The 21444-nt window shown below is 39.6% G+C and overlaps 1 protein-coding gene across 1 annotated transcript in view; it reads left to right on the top strand.

Annotated features, from left to right (window-relative positions):
* LOC104501840 (zinc finger SWIM domain-containing protein 6) overlaps positions 1-21444 on the top strand; it is a 49712-nt gene that overhangs the window by 25895 nt on the left and 2373 nt on the right. The window contains exons 8-15 of the mRNA XM_010145721.1: positions 1491-1667; positions 1949-2095; positions 5083-5229; positions 7347-7607; positions 10735-10870; positions 14467-14624; positions 15144-15307; positions 19696-19777. Of these exons, the coding sequence (XP_010144023.1) occupies positions 1491-1667; positions 1949-2095; positions 5083-5229; positions 7347-7607; positions 10735-10870; positions 14467-14624; positions 15144-15307; positions 19696-19777 (1272 nt within the window). The remainder of the gene's footprint in view (positions 1-1490; positions 1668-1948; positions 2096-5082; positions 5230-7346; positions 7608-10734; positions 10871-14466; positions 14625-15143; positions 15308-19695; positions 19778-21444) is intronic.

The raw sequence follows: 21444 nt of genomic DNA, 5'->3' as shown, positions 1-21444 counted from the left end.
TTTCCTGTGTCAAGTAACTTTCTTGTCGAGGGTTGACCACCCAAAGTTATTTTCACTAATACTGTCCTTGCAAAAAGGATGAATAGGTGGGTTCTTTTTTGTGCTGGGGCTGCAGTGTTTTCAAAGCAAGTATTTATATTTAGATAGGTCTTCTAACTTTTCCTCAAGTGCTTTTAAATACATCTTGCATGAAAATTGGATGTCCTTGAAGGATGTCATGTAAAAGCCTGTTTCTTTGCTTGCCTATAATCTTATATTCCTTCTGGTGTTTGGGTTTTTATTTTGTTTGCAGTTACAAAACATTTAAAGAGAGATCTGTTACAACTGCAATAAACTTGAGTGTGTGAGAATCTAAAGCAGCTATCTGTGGGATGTGCTCTGTATCTGCAGTCTGCATTGCCAGGTGTAGGGAGACCACAGAGGGAGCACTGCAGTCTTGGAGGTGTCTCTTACTCAATGTCGTGCTTTCTAATCCAAAAATGTGATTATTAAATCTGACAGAAACCTTGTCCAGTCCTCTTCAAGCAAAGAAGCAAAGATGACTGCTTTGCTAATAAAAGTAGAAAGTGCAGGATATTTACCGGGGTGGGGAAAAAAACCCACCCTTGTAATACTCAAAGTCCTTAGTATTTTGAGATATACTTCATATAATTATGATAAAATTAAATGGTTAGGAGGTGGCAGATTTGATTTAGATGTGTTTTTCCTTGATTCTTTTTTTTTTGAAAGATTACCTCTGAAGGAAACAGACTAGGTTAATTTTTAAATCTCGCAGGTAGCGAGGGACAGAAGTTCATTCAGCATATAACTCCCTACAGAGCTGTTTTGCTTTCTGTATCTCATGATGTTCAGCCTAACCTCCGCTGTCTGGTGGTAACTCTTGACGAGGCATCTCTATGTTCAGACACTGTGCCACGTCAGAGTCATTTTGCCGTAGGAAGAGTATCCAGTCAGGATTATGTCAGTCTCATGGCCTCAGTACCTCACTTTCTTTACAGTATTTGTATATGTTTATGACAAAAAAAGAACCCAAGTGGTCTAAGTTAATGTCACTGCTCAAAAAGAACACCTAAAAATATTTCAAGCAGTCTTTATCTGTCCTCCATTCTGGCGGCTCTGGTCTGAGGAGGAGAGAAGCTGGGGATGCTTGAGTAGCTGTGTGCCATACATTTTCAGGTTTGTTTTTAGGGGAGTTCTGTACATGCTGTTGAATGTGCTCATCTCTAGGTGATCCCTCTGCAAAGTCCTGCTAAACATCAGCCATGCTGGTTTTTGATCTCTCTCTGAATGGCATACACTTTGCCTGAGCTGTTGGGTAGTAATAGGATGAGAAATGTCCTCTGTGGGCTACTCAGTGCAGAGGGGGGCCAGGCAGGCTGCCGTCAGCTGGGGCTTGGAGAATAGGCAGAAGACAAAAATGCTGTGAATGACTGATTCACATATGAATGAGTAAAAGCTGATGCAGCTTTCTGAACTTGTGAAAATGACAGATTCATCGAACAGGCCTCATCGGACGGTGTTCACTCGAGCCATTGAGGCGTGCGATCTGCACTGGCAGGACAGCCACTTACAGCACATTATCAGCAGTGACCTATACACCAACTACTGTTACCATGACGACACTGAAAACTTGCTTTTTGACTCTCACGGGTGGCCCCTCTGGCATGGTAAGTGGCTAAACCGGAAAGATGTTTCCATGACTTGCTGCTTTGTTCATTTTCTATGGCATTATTTTGGGGGAGATGATGGGGAGATGAATGAAAAGCCTGGCAGAAACAACAGAGGCTCCCTTGAAATGCTGGTTCAGAAGTCTATCCTGTGTAGTCTAAAAAAAAAACCCAAACCAAATGACAAAACAAACAAACAAACCCTTTTGAGTAACCTAGCAAAACAGGCTATTGCAGACATGGAAGCATTGCTATTCCTCAATTATTTTCTCCATTTTTAGAACATGTTCCTACAGCCTGTGCAAGAGTGGATGCATTACGATCTCATGGATACCCACGAGAAGCACTGAGGCTAGCAATAGCTATTGTTAATACACTAAGAAGGCAGCAGCAGAAACAGCTGGAAACGTTCCCGGCTCAGAAGAAAGGTAAATGTGGGGAAGTAAGAAGGGCAAACAACACATGAAATTACAATAACACCATACCCGAACTTCGCATGAGAAAACTGGTTTTGAAACTAAAGTGGAAGAGACAACTTAGCCTCTTTGGTCCAGACGATCATCATGGTAACATCACAGTCTGGATGTTGGAGGTTTTCTGTTGTCCTGCACAGTGCACAGCCCAGATAAGGGCTCCATTCTGCCTTCTACAATATGTCTGTCACGATGGGGCCTTTATTTCAATTGGGGTTTTTTGGTTACGCGGTGAAAATATTCACCCTGTGTAATTTACAGTTTTCTAAATAGCGCTTTGCATTTGGCATGTCAGGTGTTTGAAATAATTTTTTCTTGATGTATAATATAGCTGAACTATATATTTCTGAAGTGTAAGCCTAAAGTTGACATTGAGGTCAACAGTTAGACAAAGTTTTCACTACAGAAATTCATTGAATTTGGCAATTTGTTCCAAAAGGTTCTCTTATAATACTTAAACTTCTAGTGTTTCTGAATAGACCTGGATTGCTTTTTCTTTTTTTTTTTTTTGAAACTCTGGTTTTTGTAGAATTCCTTTGGTGTTCCTCTGATGAGCACTACCTCTGGGGTTTTTTTTATGAAGGAACGTACTCCTTCAGATACGCTTTCTGCGCTATATGATCCTTCCTACCCAAAATAATCCTCCACTGAACTTTGTTAGTTTGAAGAAGCAGTGGAAAAAGAGCATGGCTTTATATTTAAAGAATGCATGTAGAAAAAATGGAATTTATTTCTCAGCTGCTACTGGAATCTCTTGATTCAAATTTTATTTTAGACCATGGTTGTTACTCTTAGCTGTATCTATCCTTATGCATTGTAGGCAAAATATCAGTGTGAAGTCATATGTGTAAATTTTTCAAGTGCGTGTGCAGACTTTTTTCCCCAGAACTGAGTATTTAGAAGACAAGGCAGACACCTGACTGAGAAATTAGCTGGCGGTTCCTATGTGCTTCCATTGTTTTTCCCACAGTACCCAAGGAAGGTTTTTTTGAGCACTATCGTGGATCCTAAATTTCAACAAAACTTGAAAGCACTTTGTGTTATTATTTGGGATGATTTGCTAAGACCTTTTATCATTTAATATCTCTTTCCTTAACGTGTGTTCCCTTAAAAGCTCTGCAGCTTTTCTAGCTTCTCTGACTGGGGGAGTGGGAAGGGAGGAGCCTGTGTCAGTGTGTGTGTGTACGTACCACTGGCAGATGTGACGAGTCTGCTGCAAGCGTGCTGATTATAGTACTGCTCGTTTTCATTCCCAATTGCTAATGGAGTATCTAGACATACAATATTCTGTTAAGTTCCTTTCTCTGTAAGCAATTTCTGTAGCTGTCAACTAATATTATGCTATTATAAATAAAAAATTGAGTGTATGAAATCCAATCCATCCTCCCCTGCAACAAAGAAATTTGTCATTTCTATGTTGTCACTCACTGCTTTCATAATTTTTTTCCTCTTATGTATGGAATTTGTTAAAAAGAAAACCACCAAAAAAACCCCACCAACCCACTTTAATACCACAAAATGTGCTGGCCTTCTTTGTAAGAAGATGAATTCTGCAGCTACAGCCCAGCTTTAGGTTTTAGTTTAGGAAACACCACATGCTTCTACTTAGCTTCTATTCATGTGACTGATCTGATGTCTGTGGAACCACTTACACAGTTTAAAGTTAAACATCTATCTGACTGGAGGACTGAAGCCTTTATTTGGTTTGGCACAAATGAACTTCATAAGTAGGCAGAGTTTAATAAAGAGAACATAAATGAGTCAGTAAGAAGTCACTGCGATTAGTCCTTTTCGGTAATATTACTTGCTTCTGCCTATTGTCTTTAGTACGTGGCGTGTATTAGACAATTATCTACTTGTTTGTTTTTTTGAATTATGTATCAGTCAACTCTTAAAATCCCCACCCTCCTGACAGTGTAGGTCTGTTTCATTTTGTAGCCGCACATATTTAAGTAGGCAAGAAGCAGCATTTAAGAACTCTGTGACATACATATTGTTACTCAGAAAGATGGCACTTTGTGGACAAGAGAGATTGAAGGCACATACAAGTTCATGTGTTACAGGCAAAGAAACAGAGTGTCTGTAATAGCTGGTGTGCGCTCTTTAAATGGTCACCCATAATGCGTCTGATCTCCCATAGTTTAGTCACGTCTGTGTGACTAGGAGGAAAAACGGGGAGTTGAAGTCAAAGTGGAGCTGTTGCCTTGCCACTCTGAGTAAATAAAAGGATTTGGGGAATCCCTAACATCTGTTACCACAACTACACTTCCTTCAGTACACTGCAAAAGAATTTTTCCGTGTTCTAACTGAATGATGGCTGAGGGATATAAAACAAATATCTGTAAAGGTATTCGCTGACTGAAATTTTAGAATGACGATTTGCTTGATCCTCTTAAAGGGCATTTTTTTCTTGAATACTTCGTTTAAACATTTTTTTCCTCACTCAAATATGCAGTATCATTTTTACATTTTAAGTTAATCTGATGGCACAGAAATAAAAATGTTCTAAAATATGTTCCAATTTCATGAATAAAATATGAGCTTATCCTGTATATAAGTATTTATTGAAGTCAAAAACTCAGGGTGACATCTCCTTTAAAAAAAGTCTTTGTTCTAATTTTTTCAGCAGAGATTTTCAGAAGAGTTTCTGGTATTGAGTAAGAGAGATCAAGAGACACTGCAGTTGAAATTTTTGACCCATAATACACTTTGCTGGTGCTCAAACTGTTTGGCCGCAATTCTTTTTCTTTTTTTCCTCTTAACATATTCAGAAAGGGCAATGAATTCACCTTGAAAGACGTTGTTTTATCCTTCTAAGCGGAAGCTAGTGACAATACTTGGAATTCTGTACTGAGAGCAATTTAATCAGTTTTATAATTGTTTTGAGGGACTAACACGCACTCTTTTTCTCTTCCTCCTCCTTCCGTCTTTTTCTGTCACAGAACTTATCCACAGAGGAGTTACCTCAATAACAAATCTTGAAGGCTGGGTGGGACACCCTTTGGACCCCATTGGTACCCTCTTCAGTAGCCTGATGGAGGCCTGCAGGGTGGATGATGAGAGCTTCCATGGATTCTCAGACTTCACAGGTAAGGCCAAGCGGAGGGAGCAGTCTTCTATATATCTTCATTTACTGAAGGCATTTTTTTATCTTGTCTTTCTGAATCAGCTTCAAAGACAGTGTTTTTATAGTGGAACTCACATTTGCATTTCGTGAGAAAACACAAGGGAGAGGAAATCTTTAAAATATGAAAGCACTTCAAAAAACAGCAGTTCCTTATTCTTGAAGACAATTCCATATTCCACACTTGAAATAGAAATGATTAAGACTTTATAGTAGCAGTCCTTTACACATACGTTGCTCTGTCCTTTTTCTGAAAAACTACAGGAAAACACAGGATCGCAGAATTGTTGCGGCTGGAAGACATCTTTTGGGGATCATCTAGTCCACATGATCTGCACAGAGCAGGGTCATCTACAACTGGTCCTGCAGGAGTGTGTCCAGTTGCACTTTGAATAACTCCAAGAATGAACACTGTACAACCTCTCTGGGCAACCTCTTGCAGTGTTCAACCATCCACACAGTAAAAAAGTGTTTTCTTACGCTCAGATGGAAATCTCTGTATTTCAGTTTGTGCCCGTTGCCTCTTGTCCTGTCACAGGATACCACTGAAAGTCTGACACAGTCTTATTTACTTTTTTCCCTGTCAGATATTTATACATTTTGGTAAGATCCTCCTGAGCCTTCTCTTCTCCAAGCTAAATAATCTCACCTGTCACACTCTCAGTCCTTTAATCATCTTGGTGGCTCCATACTTGATCTGCTCTGGAATGTCTGTGTGAGGGGAGCCCACAACTGTACACAGCACTCCTGGTGTAGGCTCACCAGTGCTGAGCAGAGGGAAAGGATCACCTTTCTTCACCTGCTAGGAACACTCCTAGGATGTTATTGAACTTCTTAGCTACAAGTGTACATAATACTTCAAATTGATGACAAAGCACTTAAGTGATCACATACATGGTCTGTAATTGCTGTGAAATGGAAAGTAGTATTTCAGTGCCAAGACATGATTTAAGATATGTTGCTTAATCTCAATATTTGCTTCCCAGGAACTTAACTGAGTTAACTGAGTTAAGTTTCTTGTTCCCAGTCTCTTTCTATTTCTGCAGTAGCTTATTACCACCTGGGTGGACAGAAACTGCTTATCCTTCTACCTACGGCTGTTCTGTATGCACATCCATAATCTTCTCAGGGCTTTGCCTCAAAACTCCTTTATTCAATTAGATAAATTTCTAGTATCACATCCACTAATTATATAAGAACTTTTAATTAAAAGAAATCAGAAATCAGATTTCTTGCAGTTAAAAAACCCAAAACAACCCCATGGAATAAAAACAGTAAGTGTTGAAAAGTAGCTTTCTTCTACACATGCAGATGCAATCTACCAAATGCATTCAACATTCCCATTTACTGCAGTTGTCCATCTCCTCACATCTGTCCATTATAACTTTTTGTTCCCAAATTAGACTGTAAACTAATACAGGTTGGAATAGTGCTTTGTCATATGGTGTGTCTGAAGTGCCAAATGAATCAGGTACCCTTTAAAGCAATTTATGACTTGGTCTGTGTGGAATTTAGATCTAATCTTTACTAAAACAAGGACTTCTGATATTAATAAGACACATTTTTATCATAAATACAACTGTGAGAAATAAAAAAGAAATAAAAAAGCCTGAAAAGAGCACTGGCATCAGAGGATGCTTTCAAGTTGTGGATTTCCCAGGCCTGTTGGATCTGCACAGTCCTAGTAGATTCAACCGATATCTATGCAGGCATATAAACACCTTTCTCTTCTTAAACATCAAGGCTTTAAGGAGATATTGAAATGGGTGGGGGAAAAGATTGAAATGTATCTTCCAATTTTGGCCTCAACACAAAGTGGAAAAACTGCCTTTCTCTAAATTGTGGAGTTTAAAAATGAAAACTTATTTTTACTTGAGTGGCTTATTTAAAACCGAATTGTTTTGTGTATTTCTGCTGTGCAAAATTGGGTGGGATATTTTAGATTGGATCATTGGATTTTGAGATTGCACTGGTACTTTAAATAATTTTTTTAAAAGTAATACAGAGGAAGCATTTGTAAAAGTGACATTGTAGGCAGATTATGGGTTTGATCTGTTTTTCTTTTTATGTCATCTCTTACAGAAAACATGGGGCAATGCAAATCTCTGGAGTACCAGCACCTGCCTGCACACAAGTTCTTAGAAGAAGGAGAATCTTACTTAGCACTGGCTGTGGAGGTAGCACTGATAGGGCTGGGACAGCAACGAGTAATGCCAGATGGCTTGTATGCACAAGAGAAGGTTTGTCGAAATGAGGAGCAGCTCATTTCTAAGCTACAGGAAATTGAATTGGATGATACTCTGGTGAAGATTTTTCGAAAACAAGCAGTCTTCCTATTAGAAGGTAGCTCAATGCAGATACTAACTGCTTCTTTAAACTGTCTTCACTTGCACAAGCACACAGAGCGTATTTCTGTGGAAACTTCCTTACATACTTCAGATGTTTTTCAATGTAGTACTCCAGCAAAATTGTGGTTCCACTCTCTTATGAAAATCAAGCATACCTCAGATATCACAAGACTGTAGAGTTAAGGCATCTATTGACTTATAAACCTTTTGTTTTGATTGTTTTGTTCTTTAGATTTGTTGCTTGTCATAATCTCAGTATCCCTATTATACCCTCAGGCTCACAATTAAATAATATAGACATCACTTATCAACAGTTCTCAGGTAGCAAAACAGTTCTCAGGTGGGTGTTCCTTGGATCCTGATAAAGGGACTGGCAGCTTTGTAAATGCATGAATATTTTTTTTACCTCTGTTCCCCAAGTGAAGACCTCAGAAAATTCACTTAGAATTCCTGGGACAGAAATGTAACACTTTATTTGTAGCAATTAGGAAAAAATGACTTGCCTTTGAAGTTTGTATCGTATGGGGAACTTGAAATATGAGGTCAACTATTGAGTCTTAGGGCCTGACCTTACGACTAAATTTTGACCAAGACAAACAGTGTCTGTTTGGAAATTAGCTGGTGTGTTGCAATAAAATCTAAAAAAGCACATGCTTTTGCCTTAGCTTTTAAAAAGGCTTAAAATTTAGCACTTCAGCCTGCTTTTCAGAGTAGTCTCATGAGTTCTGAGGTTGTCTATCAAGTTTTCTTAAATGGAAGTAAAAACTTGAGGAACTCTCCTGGTTTGAGTTAGCCAAAGGCATGGTCCAAATTTTAAGCGCTTGTTCAAGGGATGGTGGGAAGTGTGGTACAGCTCTAGGTAAGTTTTGAAGACTGTTAACATAGCAGTCAGGTTTTGCTTTTTTTCTGTAAGAAATTTGTCTTTTAAAGCTTCCTCTTCAATGGAAGAGGTGCAATGTATGGGTTAGGGTCCTCAACTCTGAGTCGCTCTTTTTGACCAGATCCTCAAAGAGTTTGATACCTACTGAAGGTGCCACTTGAAACTGTAGTGGAGTCAAACCATGGGTTGAGTTTATTGTGTGGCTGTACTGCTGCTTTATGGCCTTTGGACAAGAAAAGCTGCTTGCTGGATCCCACTATTAATCACAATACAGGGATCTTACGGATTATAAAATCAATTTGCGGCATTTGTTTACCGGTAAGGACACTTCAGGAGGAAAAGGCAGTGTTTCTGTAAAATATTCTCTGATAATTTTAGTTTACTACTTTGATCACTGAAATTCTTTTATTGTTTTCTTAGAGTAGTAAACAAATCACAACAGAAAATTTGCTAATATAACTACCTACAAAACTGCTGTGGTGAGCAGCGTGCAATGATGTGGTTGCATTACTGTGTTCTGAATCTGGCTCTCCTGCAATGGTTTCAGTTTGCTCCAGCCTAGACGTAAACCGCCAGTTTACATGGAGGAAAAACTGCGATGATTTAAGATGCTAATCATATCAATTGTGTTTTCATAGTTAAAGTCTGGTAGATATAGTAAAGAAAGCTTAATCCAATATTAAGCTGATTTTTATACTATTAATGCAGATTAACTCATGCTGTGTGTAGCTACCATTTGAGTGCATGGGAAAGCAGAATGCTAGACTGTTTTGCAAGAACTGGTCTAATGTTTTGCTTGACTGCTAAGTTAACGGCAGAATATGTTTTTATATAAATGCTTTGTCATGTATTCTTTGTGTCCTAACTGAGTTTGACTGGACCACCAACTGGCAAGCAGAGATGAAGTGGATTCTTTCATTGAAGCAATGCCAGCTAATTTTGAATGGCTTTCAACTTCATTTAAAATGATTGAGATACACTGTCACCTACTAAATCTTCGTTGACATTTCCTTTGTAATCAGCCCCTGTCTTCAAAAATGCCCTTCTAAGGATCTCAGAATTCTTTCATGCCTAGGGATTTTTATCTTTGCATGTTTTGCTAAGGAAGGGGTCAGAAAAACGTTGCTGAAACAGGCTTGGCTGTGCCTCCTGATCTGCTTCAGTGTAGAGTTCACCATATTACTTTGAACCATTGCTGGATGCAGTTGAAATACCATATGACTACAGCAAAGAAGTGGACTCGTGGTCATTCATCCATCCATCTTGTGGGTTGGAGTCTCTAGTAGAAGGACTGCTGACTGCTATTTGTGCAGTAATAGTCCAGTAATACTTACTGTGAGGTTCTTACTCTGTATCTTGCAGCATTTAATACCCGAACCTCTAGTCACTGAGGTAAAAAAACTGTTTGACACAATTTTCTTGTTAAAAGGAATGAGTCTTAAGGTTGCAGGAAAAATGAAAAAAAACATAAACGTTCAGAACTCAGCAAAGAAGTGTTGCATTAACTTTGTCATTCCTGATGCTGCTGTGATGTTGAAATATTACACTGGCTGCACTGACTGTGAGCAAAATCCAGTGACCCAACCATGGGACTAGTTTTCCCACAATACGTACAATTTTTAAGGTCGTGTGGCTGTAAAGGTCTAACAAAACCAGTTTTGGTGCAAGATCTGAGCTAGTCTTCTCTGGAGACCAAGTCCAGACCAAAGGGTTATTTAAATGCCTAGTGTTAGGTGAGACTCTAATAGGGATCAGATGCTGCTGTGGTGATTGGTCATGTAACTACAATTAAAGATAGGCATTTTTCCACTGTAACCACTTTTTTTTTTTTGCCTGGTGGACTTGTGATAAAGCAGTCACACACCAACAGGGTGCATAGGGATTCACGTGAGCAACGTAACTATGTGGAGGCAAAGCTAGGATTATCACTTCCTACTTTTGCATACCATCGGCCTGCTGAATGAGCCCTGTGGAGCACTGGAACCATTCTATCACGTGCTGGTAGTGTGCTTAGTACTGTACAATTTGTAGTCTGTTTTGTTCTCTCGAATATATGGTATTTAATGTACTTGTAATAGATTGTATATGTGTGAGATATGTGTAATACATTTCACAGAAAATAGCAATGTAACTCTACCTTTGAACAGGAAACTGAATACTGTTTCTAACTGAATAGGTTTTTAAAAGTCCAGAAGTTTGGGTTTAGCAGTGAAGACTAATATTCTCTTTCTCTGTCCTGCAGCTGGACCTTACAGTGGTTTAGGTGAAGTTATCCATCGAGAGAGCGTTCCAATGCACACGTTTGCCAAGTATCTCTTCACCTCTCTCCTACCTCACGATGCTGAATTGGCATACAAAACTGCACTGAGAGCCATGCGGTATGTATTCGTGAGTCATCTAGAAAGCAGCCGTTGAGAAAAAAGGAAAGGACCTAATCAAGAACTTTTTTTCTAAAAGCGTTCTTCCATTTAGGGAGAAATTGTTTCGGTTTTGTGGTTTGTAAAAGCAATTGGTGTCTGTGGTAACCACGGTATAATAATTTATAAATGTACAATTAGTGTTTATTTACAATTGTAAACTAGTGTTCTCTGTTACAAATCCTTCTAGAATCCCACTGTTGGGGGACATGATTTTGTGTTAAACAATGACAACTTTAATACACTTGTTCTCTCATCCTTGTGGCTCTGGGTCTGTGTATGTGATGGTATCGGTGAGGAGCTGAGGCATCTCACCAGCAGTCTCAGGATCATCTGCTGCTTAGTCTGTCTGGTAGGGCTGTTCCTTCCACTGGTCGTCTTTATAAATTAACTCTCAATGATAGATTTCAAGCATATCGTATGGTCTGACCCAGTGCTTTTTTATTGTGCTTCATTACAAAACAGTTTTGCCCACTTCTGTGTGAATGTTGAGATTTAAATGGAGTTTGTCATATGACAACAAAACATGTGATTTGCATCCCATTTGTCTTCCGTAATCAGGAAGAAGATATTTCTCAGAGTGCTCAGTGTTTACATGGGTCAATAACACATGATGGCAGCTCTGGAATATTTTACCTCTCTGTTTTCAAAATAATCTGTTGCTGTTTCGTTTTTTTAATGCAATTTGGGAGTGTGAAACACTCAGTATGAAATCAGTGAAGAAAGGCTGAGATGATAAAGCCTTTCATCCATACACCTCAGGTTTTCAAGGACAGGGTTGTGTTATCCTTTATAGACACTCCTGTCTACAGTTCTCTGCTTGCAGCATTGAAACATTTGGAGTGGAGCCTTGGAGAATGTGGATCTGCAGTGACCTAATTGACTACTCACTTGGAATCTGAACTTGAATATTTGACTTATTTTGGCTGATCCCTTGTTAAGCCTGAATTTCACCAAGGCTTCGGAAGCCAGACTTTAATGATGATGTTTAATCACAAGGTAGTTTTGCTAAAACCTAGCTAAATAATCGGTGTTTGAAAGCTTGAGGGGGGAAAAAAGTGAAGAATGGTAAATCTGCTTGTGTTTGTTCTGATGTTCCGTAATCTTGCCAAAATTGCATGAAAGCCACCAATTCACAACAGCATTTCTTTTCATAGCAAAAGAACGTAGAAGCTGGCAATGGAATTCAAAGTGTTAAAAGATTTCCCTAAAACAGCTTTTTTCTTTCATGCTCTTTGTCTATATACTGTTACTCATAACCTAATAATGCCTTTTTGCACTAGGTAGTTGGGATTTTTACTGTTTATTGAACCTGTCTAATCAGGAGTCTCTCCCACTGCCTTTGTTCTGTGTTTGAAAAAATTAGCTGAAGAGTTTGTATGTTTTGAGGTGTTTCTTATATGTATAGACCTATATAAAGAGATGTACTAGATAAGAGATTTGACTCATGATACAAATCAGAAGGGAAGTTTGGGTCTTTTTTTATATTAGCATGCACATACATGTGTCTGAAAATGTTAATATAACTTTCTGGTTATTGTTTATATGGTGTATTGTATTTATATCTACCTACTAGTTACCCTCCTGTAATTCAAAATCACTGTTCTCAGGGAATTCTTAAAGATACTGTCATATGCCGCGGGAAGATACAGAAAACTGATGGAACTTAAAACTATCTTACTGCAAAAAAAGACATGCACTCCAGTTAACTTAAAGTATTTATTTAAGTGCAAGAAATTGTACCTCAAGTTTAAATTAGCTTATTCTGTAAGAAATAATCACAATTGCATTGGATTTTCAATATTCAGTAGTTGCAGTTTTATTGACAAAAAAGATCCGATTTCTTTTGTCCTCCCTGATGACCTCCTGCTAGAAAATCACCTGCATATGAAAGCTGGTAGAAGCAACGCAGGGTTAACCCTGATCAAGAAACTAAGCAGTGGAAAGGCTTTTTTTCCTCCAGCATTGCTTTATTGCTATCATTTGGTGTCCAGTTAACCATTTGTGTCCTGAAACTATGCTTAATACTATTGAATAAAAATGCCTAATTTTGTTCACTCCTTTCTGCACTGGCATTTCTGTAGTATCTAGCGTATTGTAAGGGCTGTCAGTTGACTCTGTTGTAGTAGTCAATTGTGTTGCAGTAGCTGACAACAAATTAATTTGAGTTTTCAGAGTATGAATTTTTCTTGGTGGCTAAGAAACAGGTGGTTGTAGATCGATGCATACTCAGAGTTTCAGGATTAGAAAATGGAGTCTGAAAAGTAACTTCAAAGGGAACTTGCTCTGTCATTGCTCTTTGGGACCCTAACATCAGATTAAGGTACATTTTAAAATGTTGGTAAGCTAAACTTCAGGGACTTTAAAAAGTAGTCATAGTTTAACAGTAAGATGTCCTTTTTGGACGTAAGTTCATGTCTGAATTTATTCCGATATTGACCTTGCAATAACTTGTTGAAGGACGTTGAGGTGCTTGAGCGTGTTCAGAAGAGGGCAACAAAGCTGGTGAAGGGTCTAGAGAACAAGTCTCATGAGGAACGGCTGATGCAACTGGGGTTGTTCAGCCTGTAGAAGAGGAGGCTGAGGGGAGACCTTATTGCTCTCTACAACTGCCTGAAAAGAGGCTGTAGAGAGGTGGGGGTTGGTCTCCCATGTAACAAGTGACAGGACAAGAGGAACTGGCCTCAAGTTTCACCAGGGGATATCTAGATTGGATATCAGGAAAAGCTTTTGTTAAGGGTCGAGGGACCGAGGTAACAACTCCTCGAATCCTTAACGGTCCCCTTTGTCTCAGTAGAGACAGAAGGGGTTTAAAGGGGAGGGAAGAAATTCACACCTCGGTCTGCCTTCGGAAAACGGAAACTTTTAATAAACAATAAATCCACACAACTATACATTATGCCTCAAGTTGCACCAGGGGAGGTTTAGGTTGGATATTAGGAAAAATTTCTTTACCAAAAGGTCTGTGAAGCATTGGAACGGGTTGCCCAGGGCAGTGCTGAAGTGACCATGCCTGGAAGTGTTTAAAAGATGTGTAGGCACTGAGGGACATAGTTTAGGGATCCTGGTAGTGCAGGGTGAACAGTTGAACTCAATGATCTTAAAGGTGTCTTCCAACCAGATGATTCTATGATTCTATATCACTCTCCCTTTGAGCATTTTTAAGTGAAGAAAGTATGTTCCAAATACTGAAAAGTAATCACATGTTCCCAGTCCAGCGGAGAGCAGCTCCACTTTGCTTTCTGAGGGCTGTGGTTCAAAGACTGAAGGAAGGCAGGGAGAAAAGCTTTAGCTCCATGCATCATGCAGAAAGGCTCTGCTGCTTTGGCTAACAGGTGGGTTAATTGTCCTGTGAATTCTTGCAGATGCCCATTGATGTAAATGGACTTCTAAGTTTTCCCAAGAAGAGAAAAGATTTTCCAGTCTCTTTTTTTTAATCAAAAGGCACATTTTATAAACATGTTCATGGTCAGGAGTTCTTACAGGTTGGTTTTTTTGCTCGTGAGTGACCTAATGTTATAATGATAGAATGAAAGAAGATTTCTTCCTTATTTCAGGTTGCTAGTATTGGAATCTACAGCTCCTTCTGGAGACATGTCCCGCCCACACCACATTGCATCAGTTGTTCCAAACCGGTATCCCCGCTGGTTCACCCTAAGTCACATCGAATCCCAGCAGTGTGAGCTGGCATCAACCATGCTAACAGCAGCCAAAGGTACATTACTGTCAGTTACGTACTAAACTAAGTGTGTGCTTTTTAATATTGCATGGAGTAAACGGATCATAAAACTTGTGTTTAGGAGTCCAAATTGCAGTCTGACAGGAACTTGAAATGGGTACAACAAACTGAACTGGCTTAAACTGTCACTTTCTGTCAAAGTAGTTAAGCTAGCTAGATGGTAGCTAGATGAACTTGATTTGAGTCAGGTGAGACAGCATTTGTTGTGCTGACACATGGCATAGACTGTAAATCCCAGGAATGGACAAATCACTTCTAGAATTCACAAATCAGGATGACTTTTTGCCATGTACTGCACTAACACCATCAGCATCTGGAGGAGTTTGTGCTGTCTTGTATCTTTCATTCGTACATGATTTAATTATGGAAGGTTTCTAAAAATAAAGTGTGTATAACTGAAACATAACCATTGCTGTGCAATAGTACAGGCTCAGTTATAATGCAGCTCGATGTTTTGGGAGCTTGTTCCATTTTGGTAATTTTTACACCTTGCAGGTGATGTTCGGAGGCTGGAAACAGTGTTAGAATCCATCCAGAAAAATATCCACTCCTCATCACACATCTTCAAACTTGCCCAGGATGCATTTAAAATAGCAACACTTATGGACAGCTTGCCAGACATCACTCTTCTGAAAGTTTCTCTGGAGTTGGGCCTTCAGGTATTTCCCTTGTTCATTATTACAGTAGGAGAAAGGAAATTGACCCAGTGTTGGTGGGTATATCTTTTAAGCACTGAGGAACATGCCCTCTGTGGATTCTGTCTGGAGTTTTTAGACCTGTTTACAAAGCTCAGTGGTCTGGTAAACACAGACCAGAGGTCTGCACAACCCCTTTGTGCCATTCTGTTAGAATTCCGAGAGAGCTGAGAGCGGCTAGCTGCAGGGCACTGTTGTATTCAGAGATGAGACAGGACCAGTGCAAGGGGTACAGGAGTGTATGTAGGACTGCCTAGAAAGCAAAGTTACTCTGCTAGCCAGAAATACACTTTCTTTTCTGAGTGGCCTTGAGTGGTTTCTTAACCATTCCTTCTCTTTTTTTCCCCCTAAATGAGATTCAGTAGGTGCTTGTTGAATTGCGAGATAAAGTCAAGTTCAACAATAATGATCTGTTTCTAAGCCAAACTATGCTAACAGCAGCCCTCTCACTTCATCAAAATCGTATACTGTATAAGGTGTGGGGCAGTCAAGGTACATCAGACTCATCTTGAGATGTACAAGAGCCTCAGATCAGTTTTCAGGCACTTAGGAGAGACTTTGCATACTAAAAGGAGACAACTAAGTTTTAGATATCCAGAGTAATACTGACTGATGCTGATGAATCATGGGAGTTTGCACAGTTCATTTCAACAAAAAATAAATCTCTTCATCCTTCTTCAGGGAGTTCATAAGAAAAAACAACCCGTGCAAAGATCAGGAAACCATTTATTACTTTGCTTCAGTAAGCAAAGCTCCAAAGACTTGGGGAAAAGATCTTAACCCCATTGCTTCTCATGCCAAAGAAGGGTACTGTTTGCCTGTTCTAGATTGTCAGAAGCTAAAGGCTTCAATCAGCAATCTGAGATTCCGTATGCTTTGTTAGCCTTTCATATTCCCAAGGTTGCTCTGAAAATTTGATTTTGTCACGTCTTGATGTTTCTTCCTTAATTTTTTTTTACCTTCAGAAAGATCCTTATGACTGACCTGTGTATATCCTCAAGCATTCAAGTGTCATTCAGTGGTAGCAGCATACTTTGGATATCACTGTATTCATGGATTGTGGTTGATGGTGTCATCAGAATGTTTTTAGAGAGATTAGTGAAAGAAATAATGTGAACCCATGCTTTCTCTTCAGTCCCAGGGTTTGGAACAAACCGTTGTAGAACTTGCCTACTGTTCTGTCCCAAGCTTACAAAGGTGGTTTAAGAATCTTAAAGGTGGTTTGCTTTCCAGAAGGAAGATGTATAGCAATTTTCTGGTAGTAACTCACAACCATGTAGATTTCTACAGTGATGCTTTTCCTATAAAAAGCTGAGCATCAGCACTGCCTTTAGTGGCTGACAGATGCTTCCCCCTTCCCTGCCTTACCCTGACTTAAGGACAGTTAGGTTGTCTGTTTTCGCTATGACATTTATGACTGAAGATGACATTTATGTGCTCAAGAAAACTTTCTTCCCTCCCATAGTAAGCTGGACAGCGGTGTCTGCACAGATACAGTGTTCTGCCACAGGTACAGCAATGACAAGTTGGCCTGATTGGGCTGAGATGATAACTACCATTTCACAGTTCTGTCAGTGGGATCTCTGAGACCGAAAAGCCTCTTATTTTGTTCTAGATTTGGAAGTAATGTATAGACTCAAGGGTTCTCTCTGCCTGTTTTCAATGGCAGCGTGTGTTATGTGACTCAGCAGAGGGAAGGCATTTAAACTGGCTGTGGGAAGAGGGCATCGGCATGGCCAAAAGGGCATGGAGCATCTGAGGTGTGTTCTGTCCTTCAGAACCTTACTAGTACAGAAGATGCAAGATCTGCAGGTAGAGAAGGGTCTTGTGTTCATCTGTTTGCCTGTTGTATGCTACATCAGGGCAATTTAGTATTACTGCACACATGCAAACAGGTACTGCTGGCAGAACTGCGACCCAGTTAGTGCAGGCAATCACTCTGTGTATTTGGCAAGCGATGCCTTTTCCCCCAAAACCCATCAGCGAATGAGTAAATTTCCTTACAATGCGTATGATGAGCAGGTTTTGCAATGGTGCAAGAGGTAATGGTTGGCCGTTTCCTAAACCTCTATGGGTTGTGAGATCTGGTGTTTCCCTATAAGACGTTCTTATAAAGATCCATCAAGACAAAGTCAAGATTATGCTATGTGGAAGAGAGCTTGACTTTTAGATAAGCTATGTAATTCCCAGAGGTCTCCTGTCATTTTCAGATTTCTGGAATTGTTGAGAAGCTCTCTTCAATTGAGAGCACAGATCTGGGATAGATCTTTGACAGTTGTGGATCTCCCTTTTAAGAAGAGGTGGCTCAAGAATGTACTGAGTGAAAGTGAAGTAGTTCTTTGGCTACATGTGCTACAGTATAAATTAACTTCAGCTCCTCCCTGGTCAGGACATCAATACAGATTTTTATTTTCAATCTTTGGGTTTTTCATCATCAGAAAAGGGCCTCTTTCTTGCTCTTCTCAGCTTGTCAGTTTAATCAAATGAGAGGACCGTAATTTCAAAATAGTTTGACAAGAAATTAGATACAGTATTGGTTTTGCTCTTGAGTTAAGACTGTCTACACTGGAACTATTACAATGTCCACTACGTGTACTGAAGGCTCTTTTGATTGCTGATTCTTTTACAGACCGACACAGTGAGGGAAGTAATCAGAGAAGACTTCAGAGGAGTTGTCATTCATACCACTTTTTTTACCTCCATCCCTTCCTCAGCAATAGCAAAATTCAGTCTGTAACCCTGTATTTTCTCTTGGATTCACTCTACTTGGGGAAGCTGAAAATTCATCGTGGGTATTGGAAGAACATTAGCCTTCAATTTCTTTGTGGATCACTCCAGGAACTCCTTCCCTTTGGACAGAATGGGACAGATAATTGCACTCCAAAGCATTTTGACTTGGGGCTGCCTGTTTTTCTTCCAGAAAGACTTCAAGCAAACGCTGGTTCCATGATTCACGTCAGCCATATTTTCATATTTTATGAAAATATTTTGTGTTGGGTTGCTCCCTACAGATGAGTTTGCTTTCTTTCAAACTGCTATTTTCCAATATAGCACTTATTAGTGTTCAGTTAAAATGATACCACAGAGTCTGAGACTGACAAACAGGCCTTATTGTGTAACTTTGGGTGATGTACAACCAGTCACCAGGGTCCCAAGGTGTGAATGTATGGAAGCCAGCTCGGAACCAGTTACGGTTGCTTATAACTAGATTTCTTAAAGGTCATCTGTGAATTTGTGCTGCTCAGCAATCTTTCCATCTACTTAATTACACTATCTAGGTGTAGGACTAAAGGAGGTGGCAGAAGTAATAAATAGGACAGAAGGCTACGTGCCATTTTGAAGTCAACTTAGTTTGGGAGGGGATATGGGTTGAGAACCCTCTTAAAAATGCTGCTGACTCCAAGCTGTGTTGCAAGTGCATTTGTTGAGTTATGTGAAGGTCATAGCTGAGAGTTTTATGATTGACCTGTTATGCTCTTTATTTAATTGCCTGAAATAGTAATATCATAGTATGATCACTGATACTGTAAGGGGAAACCTAATCATCTAGATTCCTGTGGGGTGGGTCTGTCCAGGTAGCTGAAGCAAGCTTTGCATATAATTGCCATGCAGTGTTCATTTTACTGAATAAACATACTTGCCTGTGTTTTAAGAAACAACATTGGCAGCCACTGCAAGCAATGTAGAACATGGGCACCGCAATCAAAGTTACAGTCCTTTTCCTAGGATTTTCCGATGGTTTTATGATGGAACTTCTTTGGAGGGAATACTTGTTCAGAGAGATAAATCATCACTATTAACTTCTTAATAGCTGGATATATCTGGAATTGTATATATATCTTTGCAAAATAAGCAGCCAGTCAAATCAGAGTACACTGACTCCTGTCTGTATTGTTGAAGTCAACGAAAAAGGCAAATGAAGGAAAAATTCAAGGGGTTAATTAGCCCAACAAGAGCTGACACATTTCTACTTTAAAGACTGCTATGCGTAGAAGGAGGACACATGATATAATTTAATTTGGAGAATTAGTAACTGATTGGTCTTTTTTGGGTTGGTTTTTTTTTTTGTAGGGTGTGTTTGTTTTTTTTTTTCTTCCACCAGGGATAACAGTCTCTCTCCTCTAGCCTTGAAGGATCTACAGTTGGAATTACTGTCTGCATGCTTTTTTAATAGCTGAGCAACATTTTTCAAATCCATTGTCATACCAGCTAAAGATGGAACAGACTGGAGAGGGCAGGAGGTTGCCATTTTGAACCGGAGTGTACTTGAGTAACTTAGAATCTCTTATTGTTGGTATATTGCTCTGGTTTGCAATAGGATTGATTTATATTTTGTTTGTGTGTCTTAATAGGTGATGCGAATGACGCTGTCAACGTTGAATTGGCGACGGCGGGAAATGGTGAGGTGGTTGGTAACATGTGCAACAGAAGTAGGTATGTTCAGAGATGCTTCTCTTCTCAGCTAATCTTGGAGGGCTTGATCTTGCTTGTCAACACCCAGGTTCTGCAAATGTCTATCACTTTATGTTCATCCACAAAATTCCCTTTGGTGAGAAGATGTTATGGTAGTGATGAGTGGTTTATTTAGGCACAGACCAAGTGAGACAATAGTTGAGTAATACAGTGTGACTCCTTTCCTCCCCAGGGTGGGGGTGTGCATAACCTATGGTAAATACCCCAGATTTTCCCTTGTTTGCTTCATGATGGGTTTGCATTTGAGGCTGCGGTAGAGACAAGGCTTGTGATTATGGACTGTTGCCCTGTGCTACAACTTTGCCTGTTCTGAAAGGCTGAGTGAGGTCGTAGAGTTATCTAGTCAGCTGTGGGAAGAGGAACCCTAAAACAGGTGAAAGAAGTGCTGTAAGATGCCTTCTACTGGGTGGCTAACAGGACCTTGTGAATGGGTTCTCATTGATAAGGTTTTTTTCAGGTCCCTGAGCTTAGAGTGTCATGCATCTTCATTGTGTGGCCATGGTATTGTGCATGTTTCTCACGAGGCTTGTGCACTGTAAAGCAAACCAAATACCAGTGCACTCACTGACCACTGTTAATTAACCACCGTAGGGTGACATAAGGTGGGAGCAGCGTTATACTTAGGGGACAGCAGTGGGAGGGTAGTGCACTCAGCAGGACATTACGTTCATTTGTGGGCTTTGCCATAGATTTCCTGTGTGTCTTATTGAGGCATCCCTTAGCTTGTGAATTCCATTTTACCATCTGCAAGATGAGGATACAGAATGTGAAAGTGAAGATGAGTGCATTAAAAACTGTTTAGCTGTAAAAAAAAAAAAACCAAAAAACAAAAAAAACCCCAAAACCAAACACCCCTCCTTCCCCCCCCAAAAAAAGCAGCTGTGGTAGTGGGCACAGCATAAGTACTTAGAATAAGGGAGCAGTTTTAATTGTCACTGAAGGTATTTCTGGAAAGCATTTTTCCCTGCTGTGTTTATTTCTTTTTCATACATCTGACTGGGATTGTATTGCAAATATGCTTTTTGAGTTTCAGAACTTCAGAGGGTTGTTGCTGCTTGTTTTCTGGATTAGTTTATTCTTTGCTTTTTGCTTAACCGGGAAATTAATGTTGCCAGTAGCATGGGAACGCAGAGATTGCCTTTGTATGCCCTCAGCCAGAAAGTGGTTTGTGTCTGCAAATACTTATACAATGCTCTTGTTTTATTGGTTTTATCTTTGCTAAGATAATTATTGCTGAGGCTATCTTACAGATATTAGTGCCTGGGTGTTATTTTGTACAGTTGCGTATTGCCAAATAAAATGCTGGGTTTAATACTGCTTTAAATTAGCTTACATATTCTGATAGAAGTATCTCATAAGAACCTGTAATGTCATGCAAAGTACTCTTGAGACTTAATCAGCTTGGTAAAGCAAGGAATCTGTTTATTTAAATGAGGATCTGGTATTCTCTGGCTATGCTGAATTGTTGCTTATGAATGACGGGCTGCACAGGAAGCATCAGAGTCCTACAGAGAAAATGAGGACCTCTGGGTGTGGTTTAGGTGAGCTTACAGATGTGTGTGAACTGCCTCTAGCAATAACAAGACACTCTAGTTGGCTGTAAGGTTCAATTTATGGAACCCGTTAGT

The sequence above is a fragment of the Buceros rhinoceros genome, unplaced genomic scaffold (assembly GCF_000710305.1).
Source record: "Buceros rhinoceros silvestris isolate BGI_N320 unplaced genomic scaffold, ASM71030v1 scaffold9591, whole genome shotgun sequence".
Classification (NCBI taxonomy): domain Eukaryota; kingdom Metazoa; phylum Chordata; class Aves; order Bucerotiformes; family Bucerotidae; genus Buceros; species Buceros rhinoceros.
The sequence above is the reverse complement of the archived record's forward strand: the minus strand, read 5'-3'. Positions and strand labels throughout refer to the sequence as shown.